The sequence below is a fragment of the Megalopta genalis genome, unplaced genomic scaffold (genome assembly GCF_051020955.1).
Source record: "Megalopta genalis isolate 19385.01 unplaced genomic scaffold, iyMegGena1_principal scaffold0023, whole genome shotgun sequence".
NCBI lineage: Eukaryota > Metazoa > Arthropoda > Insecta > Hymenoptera > Halictidae > Megalopta > Megalopta genalis.
Window position 1 is genome coordinate 919,227 of NW_027476093.1, and position 23,701 is coordinate 942,927.

At 33.3% G+C, this 23,701-nt stretch overlaps 1 protein-coding gene across 1 annotated transcript in view; it reads right to left on the minus strand.

The window, feature by feature from the left end:
• The window catches only part of LOC117217789 (uncharacterized), a 194,191-nt gene that overhangs the window by 97,692 nt on the left and 72,798 nt on the right, over positions 1 to 23,701 (minus strand). Inside the window, exon 3 of the mRNA XM_033465628.2 lies at positions 23,104 to 23,247. Within this exon, the coding sequence (XP_033321519.2) occupies positions 23,104 to 23,247 (144 nt within the window). The remainder of the gene's footprint in view (positions 1 to 23,103; positions 23,248 to 23,701) is intronic.

A 23,701-nucleotide genomic window follows, 5' to 3' on the forward strand; every position in this document is an offset into this window, starting at 1 on the left:
TCAAGAATTATAAAAACGAGCTGCAGATATAATCGAATAATCGTATCTCCTCTTCCCGAATTGTCCATTTTTGCGCGCAATCTAAGCGTCAGTTAGGGAGACATTACTGTACTTTGTCGCTAACACAGCTTATCGCGATTTGCCTAATTTCGAACGCACTAATCCAATCGCGCGATAGCAATTTTGTATAAATTATGGACGAAATGCGTTGAATAATTTTCGAATATACAGCATTAAGTAAAAAGACTAAAAATATACAGCAATGTCTCTTTAATTGACGCTCGGATTGCCCACGAAAATGGACAATTCGGGAAGATGAGATACGATTATTCGAGTCTTGGGGAGAAAATTAATAATTGATATTGCAAATGATCCGAAGCAAACTCGATTATATCTTCAGTATTAATAAATTTTGAAAGTTGTAGTAGCGATTAGAAATACAGTAATGTCTCTCTAATTGACGTTCGGATTGTCCACGAAAATGGACAATTAGGAAAGAGAAGATACGATTGTTCGAGCCTTGCGGCTCGTTTTTATAGTTACAAATTGTCAAGAACTATAAGGACGAGCTGCTAGACTCGAGTAATCGTGTCTCCTCTTCCGAAATTGTCAATTTTTGTGGGCGATTCGTGCGTCAGTTAGGGAGACATTACTGTGCATTATTGTGTACGAGCTTAGGGACAATTGAAGAGAATTTGTTGTACTACTTTCGACGTGACCTATTTCGAAGGCTACGAAATCATTTCTGACGCGTAAAGAGATACAATAATGTCTCTCTAATTGGCGCTTAGATTGTGCAGAAAATTGGGCGATTTGGGAACAGGAGATACGATTGTTTCGGCTTTTCACCTTGTTTTAAAAACGAGTCAAAAACGTTTCCAAACTGAGGGTCGATCAGGGAGAATTTACTGTATACAGTAATGTCTCTCTAATTGACGCTCAAATTGTCCAAAGAAAAATAGACAATTAGGGAAGAGGAGGTACGATTTTTATTCGAGCTCATTGCGGTTCGTTTCATAGTTTGGCAGTTTATTGCTTTTTAGTTTGTTCTTTTTTTTAGGATTGTTAAGAAATATAAAAACGAGCTCTGCAAAGCTCGAATTATCGTGCGCAATCTGAGCGTCAATTAGGGAGAATTTACTATAATACTTTCTAAGCACGTTTTATCATTTCTCGTCCCAATAACGGAGCTCAATTTTTTCGAGGAGAGTATTATTAATTTAGTGCACTTTGTCACTTCGTATCGCTTTTGCAATGATTAGGTTAGGGAAATTGATTCTTCTCGGTATATATATACTATATCCATATATACTACAATGGGTGCAGTGACTGTACGTACAGCTTTTAAAACGGAATAACTTTTTTATAATTGGATCAAGCGTTATGTCAAGGTCTGAATTTTTCGTGGATTTTAGAGCGATTAATTAACTAGACAGTGTGGCTAAGAAATTATTTACAAAAATTGCAATCTGTTGACACGATAAAAGAATCTAAAAATTGCTTTCTAATCGCTTTCAAATCGATTGATTGCTTTTTAATAAATTCAAATTGCTTTTAATTGCTTTTTAATAAGTTAAAATTGCTTTTAATTGCTTCTTAGTCAACTAAAATTGCTTTTCATTGCTTTTTAATCAATTAAAATTGCTGTTAATTGCTTTTTAATCGATTAAAATTGCTTTCCATTGCTTTTTAATAAATTAAAATTGCTTTTAATTCCTTTTAATAAGCTGTTTCTCTCAACTTTTTTATCTGAGGCTGTGACGACAATTTAAAAAATGCATTTAGTAATAAATAAATAATTATATATATAATTAAATAATATTAGAATATTGTATGTATATATTAAGTCGTATATTCTATATATATTATATTATAATATTTTAATATAATATTATATTGTAATATTTTTAAAATATTATTATATTAATATTTAATGTAAATTTAATAAATACATAATCTAAAATTATATAATCGCATAATATAAAATATAAAATTTAATAGACATAATTTAATTTGGCTGTAAAATAAATCACTAAACAACAACTAGAAAGTATGAAGACCGTAAAAAACCAAAGAACAACATAAAAAACCAAAGTTTTACGAAGTACGTCCAGTTCAAACGACGCCGATTTCGAAAGGTTAAAAGTTCGAATCAACCTCGAGAATGAAGACAAAAAATTCGAAGGTGAAGAGCACACGTACTACGCCCCTAAAGCTGTTATTTATTTTGATTTAATGCGATTCACTATTTCCGTTTCTATTGGGTTGGCAACTAAGTAGTTGCCGATTTGTTCAATGAAATAAAAAATTATTTTTTACTTGGAATAAAGTTTAATCTGTAATGTATTTTCCATTTTGTTCGATGACCTTTTGCCGTCTCTCTGACAACTTGAAAATTCCACGCTCGTAGAAAGTCTGATCCTTTTCGGCCAAAAACTGAGTTAAGTGAGATTTTACAGCGTCATCATCATTCAAAGTTTTACCACGAAGGGAGTTGTCCAGGGATCGAAATAGGTGGTAATCCGATGGCGCGAGATCAGGGCTATATGGTGGGTGTAACATCAATTACCAACCAATATCCATCAATTTTTGCCGAGTGTACAAAGACGTGTGCGACCTAGCATTGTCCTGCTGGAATATGACACCTTTACGATTGACCAATTCTGGTCGCTTTTTCTTGACCGCTGCATTCAATTTGTCCAGTTGCTAACATTCACGGATAATAAAAAATAACATAATAATAATAATAATAATAATAATAATTTTATAATACAACATTTACGGATATCATAAAAATGGGAGTGATAGACATCTATAACTGAAATCGGCAATTACTTAGTTGCCAACCCAATAGTACGGCGTTTCCTATGACAGCTTTTCATCGACACGTTTCTCTCCTCTTTGGACGACGCGGCGAGATGGAATCACGGCTCTCCGCTGTGTACGCGGGCGTACTCGTGGTATCGAAAACCGCCGACAAAAATCACAGGAAATTGTAAACACCGAACACTGCGCGTGATTTATGGATTTCGAAGTCTCTTGAACGCGGCGGTTTTTTAATCGCGACGCGTGTTGAGCCCGACACACGCTGCGAGAGCCGCGATCCGTAATCTGGAAAAGAAAACAAGAACAGGAGAGGAGACGGGTCGTTGCCTATCGACTCGACGGATAAAACGCGCGAGAGGGGAAAAAGGACAACGGGGAAAATTAGAAAAAAAAGGTGAACCTCCGGTGCATCCGTTTTTCCACCGTGTACGATTTATACATTCATCGAAAGTATTATGCAATAACGCGTATCTCGTTTCACTTTCTTCCCTTTTCATGGGGAGAATGGAGGGCTTGTTACTCGAGCCAACGTTGGTTCTTGTATTTTCTTCTTTCGTCGTTTTCTTTGCTAGTATTGTACAGTTTGTGCATTCGATAAAAATATTGTTATTGTTATCGTGGAAATTATGACGTTGACATCGTAATCCCGATAGCTTAGAAATTCGATAAAATCGGAACAATTTATTGAATGAATGAATAAAGATAAATATCGAAGTATTGAAGTGATTAAAAATGAATATGGAAGTATTGAAATGAATAAAATTAAATATTGATGTATTGAAATAAGTAAAAATAAATATTGAAGTATTGAAATGAAATATTGAAATAGTGAAATGAATATTAAAATATTGAAATATTGAAATGAATGTTGAAATATTGAAATGAGTATTGAAATAGTGAAATGAATATTGAAATATTGAAATGAATATTGAAATATTGAAATGAATATTGAAATATTGAAATATTGAAATAGTGAAATGAATATTGAAATAGTGAAATATTGAAATAGTGAAATGAATATTGAAATATTGAAATGAATATTGAAATAGTGAAATGAATATGGAAGTATTGAAATGAATAAAATTAAATATTGATGTATTGAAATAAGTAAAAATAAATATTGAAGTATTGAAATGAAATATTGAAATAGTGAAATGAATATTAAAATATTGAAATATTGAAATGAATGTTGAAATATTGAAATGAGTATTGAAATAGTGAAATGAATATTGAAATATTGAAATGAATATTGAAATATTGAAATGAATATTGAAATATTGAAATATTGAAATAGTGAAATGAATATTGAAATAGTGAAATATTGAAATAGTGAAATGAATATTGAAATATTGAAATGAATATTGAAATAGTGAAATGAATATTGAAATATTGAAATGAATATTGAAATATTGAAATATTGGAATGAATATTGAAATATTTAAATAGTGAAATGGATATTAAAATATTGAAATGAATATTGAAGTATTGAAATGAATATTGAAGTATTGAAATGAATATTGAAATATTGAAATGAATATTGAAATAGTAAAATATTGAAATAGTGAAATGAATATTGAAATATTGAAATGAATATTGAAATAGTGAAATGAATATTGAAATATTGGAATGAATATTGAAATATTGAAATATTGGAATGAATATTGAAATATTTAAATAGTGAAATGGATATTAAAATATTGAAATGAATATTGAAGTATTGAAATGAATATTGAAATATTGAAATAAATATTGAAATATTGAAATGAATATTGAAATATTGAAATGAATATTGAAATATTGAAATGAATATTGAAATATTGAAATATTGAAATGAATATTGAAATGAATATTGAAATATTGAAATATTGAAATGAATATTGAAATGAATACTGAAATATTGAAATATTGAAATATTGAAATCTTGAATATTGAAATATTGAAATATTGAAATATTGAAATCTTGAATATTGAAATATTGAAATATTGAAATATTGAAATCTTGAATATTGAAATATTGAAATATTGAAATATTGAAATCTTGAATATTGAAATATTGAAATATTGAAATCTTGAATATTGAAATATTGAAATATTGAAATATTGAAATCTTGAATATTGAAATATTGAAATATTGAAATATTGAAATCTTGAATATTGAAATATTGAAACGAATATTGAAATACTGAGATATTGAAATGAATATTGAAATAATAAAATATTGATATGAATATTGAAATATTGAAATGAATCAATATTCATATTGAAATATGAAAATAGAGAAATGAATAATAATAATTATTGAAATATTGTAATCAATATTGAAATATTAAAATAAATAAAAATAAATATTGAAATAAATAAACAAAATTGAAATATTGAAACAAATAAAAATAAATATCGAAATACTGAAATAAATAAAAATAAATACTGAATAAATCGATAAACACTAAAAAATTAATCGCACCACATACCAATGCGAGTATTAATTCAATCTTCTCGCAGATCACAAATCAAATCCAGAAAATAATCTGTAACAGCGTGAAAATTCATTTCCCAAAGTCAATTAACTCGAAACATTAACTCATTTACTCGCCCCGAATCCACAAACTCCCTAACTTCATTAATTATTGAAACAATTTACTACATTCTTCCCGGAGTTTCAGACAGACTTCGACGACACCTCTAATTTTCTGTTCATAGATCAAATACAGGCAAACATGCCCCTCGAGAAGAAGGAGCACGACACGAAGGCAGAACGTGAACGAGCAACGATGCCACAGAATTCCAGCGGTTTATACGACGTGCTCGAACGAATAAGTCAAACTCGAACCTCAAACAGCGTGCGCGCGCGCGAACACTTTATTCGAGTGAATTCCGGCTCGTTCGTTGGTGAAGAAGCCCTCTTGAAAAGTCAACTCGGTGCGAACTTTCCAATGTAACGTTTCCGTGGTGCCGGTTTCCACCGCGGGATAAAGGACCGACAAATATACTTACAATTACTTTGCCGCGCGCGCGTGCCGGAATAATTTTCCGACCAGCGGCCGCACAGCCGGCCGCCTATGAATGCAATGCCTTTCGAACTTTCTCGCGAGACTAAACGCATTCATCATCTCCTTCTTCGCTCTGACATAATAGCGCGTCAAACGAACCGTAATAAATCGCGACGGCCGAGCCCCCCGAGCATTCGAAATTAATGTTGTCGAGACGCCGCGGCACAATAATTGTCGCACAATCTGCGACCGTTTCGCGAACAGATAAATAATATATAATATATAAAAAAATATATGTATATTTTTTATATATTATATATCTAGATATATTATATATATTTATTATATATATTATATATACATATATATAATCTTTAACAAGATTATAATAGTTGATCGGCCGCAAAAGAATACGCGGCAACAAATAGACGCGCTGAATATATTTTTTTTTGCGGAATGAAAAACGTGTCGGAGGAAGAATCGCGGTCGCGCGAGTGATCCATCCGAGTCAACAAATATATATGCATGTGTATGTATTATATGTATATATGTATATATAACTTTTCTCTCCGCGCGCTTGATATTCGAGTTGTCTGCCGTAAACTCGCACACGACACACCGGGATGGAAGAGGAAATGGTAAAACATGCCCCTACTTTAAAGAACGATCACGTACAGTTTTTACTGTTTTCAAAGGGACAACTGTGTATCGTATCAACATTCCCGAGATTTTCCTACCGCGCGTCACCTACAACCTCCGTGCAACGTTGTAAGACGACTTTGATCCCTCAGGAATTATAGTAAACATTGCAATAAATATTATTGTATTCACAATTATTATTAATTATATTTACATTACATTCGTACTGTAAATGTGTTTATATATATATATTATATATATATATATTATAATATATAAATGTAAATATTATAATATTATATATTATAATTATATATTATATATTATTTATAATATAATTTTATATTATCGTATTATATTATAATATATTATAATATTTATATTTTAATATTATATTATTATTATAATTTTTATATTATAGTATATTATAAAATAATAATTTATTTTCGTATAATATAACAATTTATTATGATGTTCATTTATAATAATATTTATATTCATATTTATAATATAATTTTACATTATCAAATTATTATGTTTTAATATAATTATAATATAATTATAATATATTATAATATAATAATTTATTTTGATACAATATAACAATTTATTACGATATTGATTTATAACAATATTTATATTTAGATTTGTAATATAATTTTATATTATCATATTATATTATAATATATTATAATATAATAATTTACTTTGATATAATATAACAATTTATTACGATATTGATTTAAAATAATATTTATATTTATATATTATAATACAATTTATAAATGAATATCATAATAAACAATTTCCTACCAAGCGATCGTATATTATATTCTTGAAGAGAAGTACGACGATGTTTCCTGATCCCTTTTTCTTCTCGGCAACATTTTTTTCTTGCGTGTATTGTACGGTACACTACGACAGAATGTGTTTAGTTGTGCCTGCGATCCGATCCCAGAAGGAATTGGCAATCACGATATTGGGGGATTTATAGAGAAGAATGGGCATTATTAACTGCCGAAGAAGATCTTCAATTCCTATTGGAAATTGCTTGTTATCCTTAAAGAACAAGTACAATCCCTGGCAAAAGGTATTCGTTCGCCTTTCGAAATGCAATCGTTTTTTTTCAAACCTCGTTAAATTACTTGAATTTTTGCTAAATGTAAAAGGTGAAATTGTAAAAGTTTACCATATAAACCAAAAGTTTATACCAAAAACAGGTAATTTTTCCTTTTTTTACTGGCTGTAGCTTGATTACGTGTAAACCGATTTCAATGAAATTTTCAGTTTGCGTGTAAAATACATTTTTTAATTTTCGTTCCAGCTTCGGACTAAAAAAGTTAAAAAATGTGTGTTTCTTATTTTTTGTTCCCCTTTTATGTAGTAGCAGAATTTAAAAAAAAATAGAACGTATGCCAGTCATTGTACCGTAAACTAATCCCTCGAAAAAAATCACTTAAAAGTGACTTTAAAGAAGATTTAAGCCACTTAAATCAGTTTGAAGAAAGTTATTATTATTATTATTATTATTGCGTTTTGAAAGGTGACGGAATACTTTTTGCCAGATATTGTATCGAAAGAAGAGCGTCAATTAGAGAGACATTACTGAACTTGAAGAAACTTTTAACTTAATTTTGAAAATGGTAAAATACCTAATGAGTTCAACTCCAATTTATCTTTTTGACGAGTTACAGTAATGTCTCCCTAACGATTTGTAAACAATTCGAGAGAAACGTGCAAATGAAATACAGTATTGTCTCTCTAACTGACGCTCAGATCGTCCAAAAAAATAGACAGTTAGGGAAGAGGAGATACGATTATTCGAGCCTTGCAGCTCGTTTTTTTATAGTTGTTGACAATTCGAGACTATAAAAACGAACCGTGAGGCTCAAACAATCGTATTCTGCTCTTCCCAAATTGTCCATTTTCGTGGACAATCCGGACGACAATTAGGGCGACATTACTTTCATTTCTAATCGCGACTGCAACTTTCAAAATTGATTAATACTAAAAATATAATCGAGTTTGCTTAGGATCATTTGTAATATCAATTATTAATTTTCTCCTCAAGGATCGAATAATAGTATCTCCTCTTCCTAAATTGTCCATTTTTGTGGACAATCCGAGCGTCAATTAGAGAGACATTACTGTATTTGAAAGTTTAAGCGTCAATTTGAGAGTTTGCGACGCCTTTGGTCGTTGGATTATGTACTCCAAAACGTTTCCACGTCCATGAAACACAGTCTGAGGAACGTTCGCGCTTTGTTCCGGTTTCGCGGCTGCACTTGTTGCTTGTAACAAGGTGTTCACGCGTAAATCAGTTCGTTCCGGGCTGCTTGCGATGACTGAAACGGATCTGCTCCTCTCGGTCTGTTTTATACTTTTTTTTTAAGGTTATGTCAAGTGGAACATCGTTAAGACGCTGCCGATTGTCGCTTCTATGTGGACGCAGTATATATTCGTTCCTTTTGTAATTAATTTGTCGAGATGTTAATTCATTCATCGAGATAAAGTGTTACATATTGCATAACAATCATCTATGCGTCACTTTATTTTATACAGAGGATTTTATACACTTTATTCGAGCAAGGCTCGAATAATCGTATCACCTCTTCCCAAATTGTCCATTTCGGAGCGCTGGTGATGGAAGAAAGTAATTTCTCCCTAACTGACGCTCAGATCGCGCACAAAAATGGACAATTATGGAAGAGGAGATACGATTGTTCGAGGCTCGCAACTCGTTTTCATAGTTATCAATCGTCAATGACTATAAAAACGAGCCACAAGGCTCGAATAATCATATTCTCTTCTTCCGAAATTGTCCAGTTTTGTACACAATCTAAGTGTCAGTTAGGGAGACATTTCTGTAAATATCAGACTGTGGATCTTTATGCTAAATAACAAGCATCTCCATCGATTGCAACAAACGTGAATCCGATAGAAACTTCGTTTGTTAAAAATTTCAATGAATTGAAAGTCTCTCTAATTGACGCTCAGATTGTCTGTCTAACTGACCCGCACATTGTCCACAAGAATGGACGATTTGGGAACAGCAGAATACGATTATTCGAGCATCGCGGCTCCTTTGTTATAGTTTCGAATTATCAACAACGTATCTCCTTCTTCCCAAATTGTCCATTTTTGTTTACAATCTGAGCGTCAATCAGGGAGACACTACTGTAAATCGTCGCGCGAATACAGTTTTTTCTCTCGCACGTTCGATGCATCGCGATAAATTTCTGCGAAGCGTCGACTGGTCGCTGAATTTCTAGAATTCGCATTGTTGTTTTTCTCCCCCCCCCCCCCCCCCCCGGTTACAAAATTTCGCAGGAAAAATCTGCGATCTTGTTTAAACAGCCGACAGAACGAAACGGTCGTCATAAATCATGCGGCGAGAACAACGAGGCCCCGACACCAAAATTCTGTCTCGCCATTCAATTTGCCCGGTGCTGGTGCACACAAAAGAGACGCGTGTAAAGTGGCTTCGATTCGGCGAAATCAATTCGCGGCTCTCGTCTCTCTCTCTCTCACTCACTCTCTGGTTCGCCACATTCCGCACAGTTCCCCGATGAATAACGAGAGCCCGGTCAGCCACGGCTCGCCTCGAAGTTATCGGAATCAACTTCGCCGGTCGCTGTTGACTATCGACCGGCATGGAACTTCCGTCGACATTGCTAAATATCGCGACATAACGGCCGTTGTTCAATTGACATGCGACGGCGACGACTCCTAAACAGGGGGAACGCGATCTCTCGCGTAACAGTCCTGAAAAGTGTTCGATCGAACGAATCGAAAAGCTTGTCGCGTCGATTATTCGCGCATTTTACGCTAAGAAAGACGCCTTACAAATTAAGAAGATAAAATTAAGAGGAAAACATTGAGTTTAATTTTTCACATTGAAATACCGAAATCACTTTCTTGCCGACCTTATTGACGCTGATTTTGTCTCCCTAATTGACGCTCAGATCGTACACAAAAATGGAGAATTTGGGAAGAGGATTATTCGAGCCTGAAACTCGTTTTTATAGTCACCGATTTTGTCAATAATTATAAGAACGAGCTGCAAGACCTCGAAGAATCGTATTTGCTGTTCCCGAATTGTCCATTTTTGTGGACAATCCGTGCGTCATTTAGGGAGACATTACTGTAATAATAGTCTTTTCACTTCCTAACTGAGAGCCGAAGCATCGCAACACTCAAAAAAAGAATATGAATTAGCTTACAGAATGTAAAGATTGGCAAAAACTAGTTAATTAGTACAACAAAGTATTAAAAAAATATAGACTTCGTCAAACATATTTCCTCATCGCGCGGAGATGATTGAACGAGCTTTCACTGAACGCTGTTCAATTTCCCCATTTTTTACTTTAAACAGAAGCAAACATGTTTGCTCGTAGATTCGTTGCAAATTGTACCATTAATTTGTTAGCAGCGTGTTCGATGAGTATACTTGTCACGAGGAAAGTAATTGGAATTTGCTATTTAGACTGAAACGTTTTAGACAGAAACTAATATACATATATGTTTTAACAAACGGTAAAATAAAAGTCCGAAGAAATTGAAACCACGAAGAAATCTCAAGAACGAACGAAAAATTAACTCGTAGACTTTCCCGAATTGTCCATTTTTGTGCGTCAATTAGGGAGACAATCTGAGCGTCAATTAAGTCTGAGCGTTAATTGAGTTTCAATGTTAAATAAAACTCAATTTTGTCCTCTTAATTTGTAAGGCGTCTTTCTTAGCACAGTAATTTCACCACGACAAAACGTAAAATGTGTGAATAATAATTAGTAGAATAATAATAAGGAGATACGATTGTTCTCGAGGTCTTGCAGCTCGTTCATAAAATTATCGACAAAATCGGTGACTATAAAAACGAGTTTAGGCTCGAATAATCCTCTTCCCGAATTCTCTATTTTTGTGTACAATCTAAGCGTCAATTAGGGAGACAAAATCAGCGTCAATAAGCGTCGGCAAGAAAGTGATTTCGGTATTTCAATGTGAAAAATAAAACTCAATGTTTTCCTCTTAATTTTGTCCCCTTAATTTGTAAGGCGTCTTTCTTAGCACAGTAATTTCACCACAACAGAACGTAAAATGTGTGAATAATAATTAGTAGAACAATAATAACGAGGTACGATTGTTCGAGTTCTTGCAGCTCGTTCTTATAATTATCGACAAAATCGGTGACTATAAAAACGACTTTCAAACTCGAATAATCCTCTTCCCAAATGCTCCATATTTGTGCGCAATCTAAGCGTCAATTAGGGAGACATTACTATAGTTGCTTAAACGGTAGAAATCGCGAGAATCAGCGCCCCTTCTCGAGGAGCGCATTGAATCAACGCTGCGCGTCGCGAGGCTGTATCGCGAGGCCGCGTCGCATCGGCGACGTTTCTATGAACGCGTCGATTGCGATCGGCGATATTTTTTTCCTGCTCGAGTTTCCCGGTTCTCTTTATCCCCCGCACTTATTTTCCCGCGCTCGCGGTCTGATTTATCCGCGGCGACGCGGTTGTATTCATCGAGACCGCGTCGCATTCGAAATGAAACGAGTCTCTTCGGACGTGATTACGGGAGGCAACGGTCTTGTTTCGCGTTACTTCTAATTATACACGTGTATTATGCATCGTGCACGTCCTTGCCTCGATACTTGCAGTATCGAAATTCGAAGCCACCCTTCACCCCCCCCCCCCCGCCCGACAGCGCCCCGTCCCTCGAACGGTAGTATCGAACCATTCCGATTGCTTGAAACGCATTCCTTGCCCGCGGTCTGGTATTCGCGGCGTGAATTAAGCGAACTGGCCGATTAAGGGGAATAATACGCTGGAATACTGATGGCGACCGTCCGGCCATTAGTGCGCGCGGAAACCACGCGAAAGAATTATAATTGCGCGCCGCTGCGAAACTTCGGCCGTCGCTCGGAACGACGCGTCGCCTGGAATCGCTGTCGAGCGAATGAGTTTCGCACGCAGTCTTTAACCCCTTTGCACTCGTGTGGCGCCACTGAAATTATTACTTCACGTTCCAAAATAATATTTGTATTATTTAATATTTATATTATAATATAAATATTAAATAACGCAAATATTATTTTGGAACGTGATGTAATAATTAAATAATATATATAATATAAATATAAATATATTATAATATATTATAATATAAGTAATAATAATATAATACTATATATAATATAATATAAATATATAATATAAATATTATAATATATAATATATTATATTTATATTTAATATTTATATTATAAAAGATCGTCGATTAAAAGTCTAACGAGTATGAGTCGCAAGACTATAAAAAGTATTATTATTGTAAAAGTATTTCGATGAAATACGCTTTGTCAGATAAAATGGAATACTATAAGTCAGAGAAGTTAATTTAGGTTTACGGTCAAAATGACTTCGAGTGCAAAGAGTTAACCCTTTGCACTCGAGTGGCGCCACTAAAATTATTACGTCGCGTTCTAGAATAATATTTATATTGTCAAAGCTTAGATTTAAAAAGATCGTTAAAAGTCTAACTGTTATACGAGTCGCAAGACTATGAAAAGTATTATTATTATAAAAGTATTATTATTGTAAAAGTATTCCGATGAAATACGCTTTGTCAGATAAAATGGAATACCATAAGTCAGAGAAGTTAATTCAGATTTACAGTTAAAATGGCTTCGAGTGCAAAGAGTTAACCCTTAGCACCTTTGTTTAAATAAATATCTGTGTCAGATATTTTTCACAAATTTTGCCAAAATTGTGATTCCGTTGTGCAAAGTTGAATTGAAATAAAAATCATTGCTCTGCTGCGAACATTATTATATAGGAATTAAAAAATAAACGATTTTGTTATGTGTGTTATTTTTTATGTGTTTAACAAAATTACCATAAATATAAACCGCTAAATATAATTTAGCGTCGCCGTATCGGCGACATCCGAGAGCAAAGGGTTAATGGCCGGTGAAAATCGAACCTCTAAATTAGCGTTTTTCGATCTGTGATTCGTTGGAGCATTGTTCGCTGGTTAAATATTTAACCTTACATCAACCCATAACCTCTCATCGAGACATAAGCTCTCGTCGTATCGATGTTCGAATCGATTCCGAATTATTCAGGGTTAATTTATTTCGGATTGATTATTTAAAATCATTACGCGCCACGTTAACCAAAAAAGTTGCGGGTTACTGGTAATTAAAACAGCTGGTACAGCCGGAGCAAAAAGTTACTGCGACTATCTTCGCTAGGAGGAGAGAGAGAGAGAGAGAGAGAGAGAGAGAGAGTTTAAGTTATAATTACAAGAGTGGCCTGGAACTGATGAGGGGATGGAAGAAGTCACGAACTGGGAATGATGCGGCGAAGTTTCCAGATCACTGGGAAAGAATCTTCGTTTTTAATGCAAAGAATCACCTCGAGGGACCGCGCTTTAAGTAAGTTAATTGAACGTTATTTGCCGAGGAAGATACCTTTTTTTGCCGGGAAACATTCTAAATTTCGTGTTCCTAGTTTCCAACGTTGCTCGTTGTCAAGGTTAAATTGTGTAATAGTTTGTTGCGTTAAGTGTAATGTTAGGTGCACGGTGCGTGATCAATGATATTGCAATTATATTGTATTATATTGTATTATATTATATTATAATGTATTATTTTGTATTATACAGGGTGTGCCAAAAATGCCTCGCAATCCGAAAGTGTCGGTTTCCTCAGGTCATACGAAGCAACTTTTTCCTTTACAAAATTTTTCTCCGAGGCACCATTAACGAGTTATTAACGAAAAACAGTGACCAATGAGAGGCGAGCTCGGCTGGCGCGAGGCGACGGAGCCAATGAGAGGAACTGGGCTTCGTGCGCTGGTTGACTGGGCCGCCTCGCGTCAGCCGTACTCGATTCTTTATTGGTCACTGTTTTTCGTTAATAACTCGTTAACGGTGCCTCGGAGAAAATTTTTGTAAAGGAAGAAGCTGCTTCAAATGATCTGAGGAACCCGCCATTTCGGATTGCGAGACATTTTTGGGACACCCTGTAGATTGTATTATATTGTATTATATTGTATTATATATTGTATTATATTGTATTATATATTGTATTATATTGTATTACATATTGTGTTATATTGTACTATATTGTATTACATATTGTATTACATTGTATTACATATTGTATTATATTGTATTACATATTGTATTACATTGTATTACATATTGTATTATATTGTATTATATATTGTATTACATATTGTATTATATTGTATTATATTTTATTACATTGTACTATATTGAATTATACTGTATTATGCTGTATTATATTGTATTATATTGTATTATATATTGTATCATATATTGTATTATATTGTATTATATATTGTATTATATTGTATTACATAATGTATTATATTGTATTATATATTGTATTATATATTGTATTATATTGTATTATATTGTATTACATATTGTATTATATTGTATTATATATTGTATCATATTATATTATATTAAATTTCCTTTTACCCAATTGCCAAAAGAAAATTGTCGTCAGCCCTTTTTTATCGATATATAAAAATGTTCCGTATTACCGGTGCTATCTCGCAACAAACAGCTGCACTTCGACCATCGGTTCACTCGTATCTACCTTAGCCTGTTGCAAACACGTAGATAAACAATGTAGCATTGCATTCGCGCACTACATTTCATACTCTCGCAAATAAATCGTAAACGAATCGTAAACTGTAAAAGCGTCGAAACGTTCTGTGCTAGAGGCGTACGCGAATAATTCAGCGCCGACCCACGAATCGGCAACTTTTAAAACGATGTAACATTTTTCAAACTGGACTAAACAACTTGTATTTTTTTTAGTGGCGTCACCAGGGACTGCCGAATGAGGGACAATGAAAAGTTTACCGTGCGTATTTTTTAGTTGATCCTCCATTTTTTTTTATTTACGACCTCAAATATCCTTTCCGGCATCCCGAACAAAATAAAAGCAAGTTCAGTTTTCTTCTTCGTGATTTATTAATTTCTAATTGCATTCGTGATTATTTTCTTAAATGCGATTGCCATAATATTGAGCGCACCGATATTTATTTCGCAGAAAATTTCAATGCTTTTGTAACATTGATGTAATATACATATTAACAGTTAACAAGAGAGTTATTCCTTTCTCTGCATTTTTTGGTTCCCGGCCACTTTTTAAGAGAATTAAATAAACATGTATGTAGAGCGTTGCAGTTTTATTAAATCGACGCTATTTTTGATAAAATATTTTACGAAGTTATTTATTTACACGTCTAACATTAATAAAATATTAATAAAGCATTAATAAAGTATTAATAATAAGGTATTAATAAAGCAGTAATAAAGTATTAATAATAAGGTATTAATAAAGCAGTAATATAGTATTAATAATAAGGTATTAATAAGGTATATATTAATAAAGCACTAATACAGTATTAATAATACGGTATTAATAAAATATTAATAAGGTATATATTAATAAAGTATTAATAAGGTATTAATAAAATACTAATAACGTATTAATAAAATACTAATAAAAAACGTATTAATAAGGCATTAATAATGTAATAACAAAAATTTAGACAAAAACGTAAACACAACTCATCCGTTAAGTGTTAATAACATGAATGGCTCGGGAGGGAAGGGGTAGAAAAAGTCGAGAGCGTTGCGAGTCGCGAGAGCGTGAAGGGTTGCGAGCGATTTGTTGCGAGAGCACTTGCTAGTTTTTATTTCCGTTCTTCTTATTAGAAATCTCGTAGATTAGAAACCTGCGATCAATTACCAAAAAACCCCTACAATAAACATATTATTTAAATACTTAACTGAATTTCACTGAATCAGTTGATCAAACGAATTGCATGATAACAAGAAAACAAAACAGAAAACACAAATTTCGTCGCGTCGTAACAAAAAGCTTCTTCCAATTATGCCCGATATTCCCATGTAATAATTACTTATTTTTAGGGCAGCGTAGCATACATGGTGTCAATATTATTTAGGATAGGGTGGAACGAGTATAGTCGAGGAAACGCGAGAGATTTCGCCGCGGCGCATAGTGGGCTGGATCGAGAAATTCAGTGATATTCTATTATAACTTTTGAACCATTAAAGATATTGCAATGAAATTTTCACCAAAAATATTTAAAAAATAGTTCTTTTCAGCTATAGATAATTAAATATTTTTTGCATTTGTTAAACAATAATTTTTAATTAATTTTCATTGACATTTTTTGTGGAAAAGAAAATTGTTTAAATTGCAAAACCATTTGTAACATTGCAATAGTAACGTACCTGGAATTACTAGTGGGTCCTCGTAACCAGGATGGGTGCAATAAAGTACGCGTCCCAGAAAAAGGTCTCTGTATGCATTAAATCCTCAAGCTGCAGATTTATTGAAACAATAAGAAAATGATAAGATTAATTAACGTACTCTACCTTTTATCAAAAGTTCGAACTGTTGAAATTTACCAACTACATACAATACATACGGAGAACTTTTTCTGGGACGCGTACTTTATTGCATCCACGCTGGTTACGAGGACCCGCTAGTAATTCCAGGTACGTTAGTATTGTAATGTTACAAAGTTTGTTTCGTTTACTTATATTTTTCATGTTATATGGAATAATTAAAAATTTTAAATATCTGTCGATTTACAGACGAAGAAGCGTTCTATAATACCGACTGGAACACAGAGAGATTATCTTTGATATCTTTGACCTCGAAGTAACGTAACGTTGATATCTTTGAAACGTAATAATTTTCAATCTGGTTCGTTCTGGTTTTTGTAATTTTTACAGAATTATGTAGAGGAAAGTATCCTGAAAATATACCGTTTGTCCAAAACCGTGATTCCTCGAGTGTCAAAAGATGTTCCTTGTCAAATGTAGAGAATTTTTACACTTTTTGTATTTTATTAAACATTATATTTTTCATATATAGGATACGATAATCTTAATTTAAGCTACTGTTTCCTAACGAGAAATATCGCCTCCTAATGTTAAAAAAGAAAGCAAAGGAAAATGTTAATTAGATTCGTCGGGACATTGCGGGAAAAATAAGCATATTTTTTGGCGTCAAATGTAGCGTTCAAAATGTTCAACTTTAAATTGTCGTGTCTATTACAATTTATGATCGTTTTTATTAATATTTCCACTTTCGAGGGTAATGGACATTTAACAAGCGATAAAAATTGACTGGACATCGATATGAGAAAATTAGGTTTTTGTGAAAAAGTCACTAAAATCTTCGATCCGGCCCACTGTGCGGCGTGGCGGCGACAACGCGCGGCAGCTCGCAGTCCATTGGTTTCAGGGGCGCGTGTAGAATTAATAAAAATTCTGTCACCGCGTCCGCCAGCAACGAGCCTTTCACGAGCAACGGATACGGCTCGGTTATGTGTCGCGCGGACGCGCGCGCGCGCGAGGACCGCACTCTATTCCGCGAATAGAGAGGAAAAATTTTACACGGGGTAAACACGAGCCGCAATTGACGGCGACAGCTTGCGAATTTGGCGGAGCGACGGACCCGTCGCGACGTGACGGTTGTTTAGACGTACAAGTAATTTCGGCTGGGGAAACACCCCTCCGGTCACTGCCAGTCCGCGAGAAAAATAATTGAAAGCGTCTACGAATTCCCAGAAACGCGTGGAACGACGTGAACTGCCGGAAAATTCGTTACGGTAATGTCTCTCTAATTGACGCTCGGATTGTCTCTTCAACAGACGCTCACAAAAATGGACAATTTAGGAAGAGAAGGTACGATTGGTCGAGCCTTGCGGTTCGTTTTTATAGTCGTTGGCAATCCGTAACTATAAAAACGAGCCAAAAACGTTTCCAAACTGAGCGTCAATTCGGGAGAATTTACTGTATACGGTAATGTCTCTCTAATTGACGCTCGGATTGTCCACGAAAATGGACAATTCGGGAAGAGGAGATACGATTGTTCGAGTCTTGCGGTTTATTTTTATAGTTGCTGATTGTCAACGACTATTTAAAAAACGTGCTGCGAGGCTCGACTGTACAGTAATGTCTCCCCAATAATCGCATCTCTTCTTCCCAAATTGTCCATTTTTATGCACAATCTGAGCGTCAGTTAGAGAGACATTAGTGTACAGTGGGTGTAGAAAATATTCGTACACCTTTTGCAACAGAATAAGTTTTTTATAATTGGTTCACGTGGCCTAAACTTTTCTTGGGATGACAGAAGGATTAGTTTACTAGACCACAACTAAAAAATTATTATATTTATACATTTTCTTCTTCAAAAGGCATACAGTTATGTCTCTCTAATTGACGCTCAGATTGTCCACAAGAATAGACAATTTTGGAAGAGGAGATTCGAGCCTTGAGGTTCGTTTTTGTAGTTACGAATTGTCAACGACTATAAAAAAAAACGAGCTACGAGGCTCGAATATACATATATACATTAAATTTATTCAATTAATTTGTATTCGATAATAATATATAAATTCAATTATTTTAATAATATTTATATTATTATCATCATTCAATTTATTCGAGTTATTCAATTTATTCAATTATTTTGTATTCAATAATAATATATATTCAATTATTTTAATAATATTTATATTATTATTATTCAATTTATTGAATTACTTTATATTCAATAATAATACATAAATTCCATTATTTTAATAATATTTATAGTATTAGTATTCAATTTATTCAATTACTTTATATTCAACAATAATATATAAATTTAATTATTTTAATAATATTTATATTATTATCATTCAATTTATTCAATTATTTTAATAATGTTATTGAATATTATTGAATATATATATATATATATATATATATATATATATATATATATTATTAAAATAATTGAATTTATATATAATATATAAATAATATAATATAAATATTCAATAATAAAAAATCAGCGACCCGTCGTTTCGACGGTTTCCCTCGAAACCAGCGTTAACAGAGTCGTTCAAAAGCCGACGGCCACACGATTTAATCCACCGCGGATTTAACTCGCACCCTCTTATCCCCCGAAATATTTCGAAGTTCGCCGGCAGTAAGGGGGCGCGGAGAAGTTAATAAGGAGATCGCGGTCGTCGAGAATCGTGAAGAGAATATCGCGACTGCTTGTCGAAACAATAGAAATTTCAGCCTCGCTGTCGTCGTCGTCGTCGTCGTCGTCGCTCGGCCAGCGAGCATTCTTCGCGAACTTCGTAACCCTTTCCTCGACCGGAAGACGAAGAAAATTGCCCGGTGGGAGTATAGTTGTACGAAAAAAAAAGAAAAGAGGGAGGAAGAGGGGGGAGAAACGAGTATGCTCGTGGTCGAGGAAAAAGAGCTCGAGGGGGAGAGCAGATCCGCGGCTTAATAAAGAAGACGCTCCGCTCACGAACGCGTCCTCTCCCCCATTGTCAGCCGGGGGGAGAACGCTCTTCGCGAAAATTACCCGCAATTAAGTCGATCGCGCCCGCCGGTTCGAAAGGTTTGTAAGTGGGCCAACGTGGTTACACACGGACGAATGGTAAACTTCGAAGACCTCGGCTCGAAACAGATTGTTTGCCACCTTGTTTACGAGCCACGGCGAATACCCTCGTCGAATCGCGGATGAAATAATTATAGCATCGTTCGACACCATGTACTCGCAGATGTCTAATTAGCTTTGCAAAACTAACCATTCGAAGTTATAGTGTTATACAGGGTGTTCGGGAAATCGTGGTGGTAACTTTTTTGGAAGTCAAGTAAATGACTTGAATTTTTCTTTTTGTCTTTTTTCGGTGACGATTTAAAATCCTACCATTCTGGTTTTTTATATTGTGCATTTTTTTTAGATGATAGAGGGACTAGTTTATTGGACGATGATCGAAATGCCTTTTTTTAAATTTCGCTATTACTTGAAATGACATAGAAAAGAATAAACGAATAAAAATCTCTCGTTCTTTAAATTTTTTATCCGAGCCTGTAACGGGAATTTATATAAATTATATGTAAAAAAAGATTCAAATCATTTACTTGAGTTCTAAAAAAGTTAATATGTTATATCAGTTACAGTTAATAGTTATAGTTATATCAGTTATATCAGTTATAGTTAATAGTTATTATATTATATATTATCTATTTGTTATACAGGATGTCCCAAAAATGTCTCGCAATGCAAAAGTAGGGGATTCTTCAGGTCATTTGAAGCAACTTTTTCCTTAGCGAAAATGCAATCCGCGGCTTCGTTTACGAGTTATCAACGAAAAACAGTGACCAATCAGAGGCGAGATCATTTGGCGCGAGACGGCCGAGCCAATGAGCGGAACTGGGCTCCGCGCACTCGTTGGCTGGGCCGCCGCGCGCCAGCCGAGCTTGCCTCTTATTGGTCAGTGTTTTTCGTTAATAACTCGTAAACGAAGCCTCGGAGAAAATTTTCGCAAAGGAAAAAGTTGCTTCAAATGACCTCAGGAATCTCCCATTTCCGGATTGCGAGACATTTTTGAGACACTCTGTATATTAGTATTATAACTATATTATTATAGTTATTTGTTATATATTAGTACTATAACTATTTTATTATAGTTATTTGTTATATATTAGTATTATAACTATATTATTATATGTTATATATTATATATATAAAAGGTGTACGAACACTTTTATGGGCCATGATATACGTAACAGCGTACAATAAAAATGTACAATACGTAAGAAAATATAATAAAAATACAATATTACATAAATAATAAATAAATTCTAATCCGTTAGTTTCCCTAAACTAATCAGACGTCCGGGATAATGTCGATTGTCAGACAGAATCGATAGCCGCCGCGTTTTATTTAAACTCGAGTGATAATAATTCTGACGCGACTCGGCCGACACTGTGATTCTGATAAATGTTATTGGAGCACATTCGATTCGACATACGCTTCGAAATATTTTATTAGCTAATGAATTCGGGATCGCGCAGTCGATATTAAAACGTATTTGGTATGTGTTCCGGCGGTGTGTGTACGTCATCGCCGGCTAAATTACGAGCGTCTGCACTTTTATTTGCTTACGATAATTCAATTTTCGGCATAATTGATAGTAGCATTCTCTATGTCGCTAGGATCGTATTTTTACGATATTTATTGGTTACAATTTTTCGGGGGCGTCGTCGCAGATTCAAACGTTTGCTCGGTAATACGAATGGTTCGTGAATTTTAAACAATTTCGAGAAATAATTTCGTCGTTGAAATTTTGTGTAAAATTCAAACAATGTTATTAATACTAACCAGATGCGTTAGAGTCTATCGTATTATTGTTAATTGTTGATGAAGTTGTCTCGGTAATTATTTATCGGTTTGTTTTGTTATTTATTTTATTTGTTGATGAAATTATCTCAGTAATTATTTATCAGTTTGCTTTAGTATTTATTGCTAATTTTTGATAAAGCTATTTCGGCAATTATTCATCAGTTTGTTTTATTATATATAGTTAATTTTTTAAGAAGATATCACAGTAATTATTTATCAGTTTATTTTATTATTTATTATTAATCGTTGATGAAGTTATCTCAGTAATTATTTATCAGTGTATTTTATTATTTATTGTTAATCGTTGATGAAGTTATCTCAGTAATTATTTATCAGTGTATTTTATTATTTATTGTTAATCGTTGATGAAGTTATCACAGTAATTATTTATCAGTTTATTTTATTATTTATTATTAATCGTTGATGAAGTTATCTCAGTAATTATTTATCAGTGTATTTTATTATTTATCGTTAATCGTTGATGAAGTTATCTCAGTAATTATTTATCAGTGTATTTTATTATTTATTGTTAATCGTTGATGAAGTTATCACAGTAATTATTTATCAGTTTATTTTATTATTTATTATTAATCGTTGATGAAGTTATCTCAGTAATTATTTATCAGTGTATTTTATTATTTATTGTTAATCGTTGATGAAGTTATCTCAGTAATTATTTATCAGTGTATTTTATTATTTATCGTTAATCGTTGATGAAGTTATCTCAGTAATTATTTATCAGTGTGTTTTATTATTTATTGTTATAATCGTTGACGAAGTTATCTCAGTAATTATTTATCAGTGTATTTTATTATTTATTGTTAATCGTTGATGAAGTTATCTCAGTAATTATTTATCAGTGTATTTTATTATTTATCGTTAATCGTTGATGAAGTAATCTCAGTAATTATTTATCAGAGTATTTTATTATTTCTTGTTAATCGTTGATGAAGTTATCTCAATAATTATTTATCAGTGTATTTTATTATTTATTGTTAATCGTTGATGAAGTTATCTCAGTAATTATTTATCAGTGTGTTTTATTATTTATTATTAATCGTTGATGAAGTTATCTCAGTAATTATTTAATAGTTTATTTTATTATTTAGTTTTTAATCGTTGACGAACTTATCTCAGCAATTATTTATCAGTTTGTTTTATTATTTATTATTAATCATTGACGAAGCTATCTCAGCAATTATTTATCAGTTTATTTTATCGAGGTCTTTTTTTTTCTTTTTACACCTTCAACGTATTAAATATTCACGTCGGATACATTATTTTTAAATCATGTATAAAGGTAACGAGCTGCTCGGTTCACATTCTGTTGAAACGTCTTTTATGTTTTGCATAAGCATACGCAAACTCACCGTCGATATCGATGTCTTGCATCATGGTGTGAAGCTCCTCGGCTCTTGCGAACTGCCCAAGGGAACGCATCACCCTGCCCAGCTCCTCCTTCGTGATGCTCCCGTCGCCATCTTTGTCGAATAAGTTGAAAGCCTCTCTGAATTCTGCAACAACGAAGTCATTGTTACATACATTGGTTGCCGCAAAATTGTTCGAACACCTTTCAATGCGCGATAAATTTTTGAAAACTGAACTAAGTTTATCAAGCGAATTTTTATAATTATTTTAAGCGAATTAATTATTATTTAAGCGAATTGAATAATTGAATAATTTTGGTTGCCGCAAAATTGTTCGAACACCTTTTAATGCGCGATAAATTTTTGAAAACTGAACTAAGTGTATTGAACGAATTTTTATAATTATTTTAAGCGAATTAATTATTATTTAAACGAATTAATTTATTATTATAAGCGAATTTTTTTTCAGACGACGCAAGAGGAGGGAGGACTGGTCTGCTAGATGATGCCTGAGAAGCTTTTTTTAACCCTTTGCACTCGAGTGACGACTCTGAAATTGTTTCGCTGAAATTGTTACATCGCCAAGATAATTTTTATATTA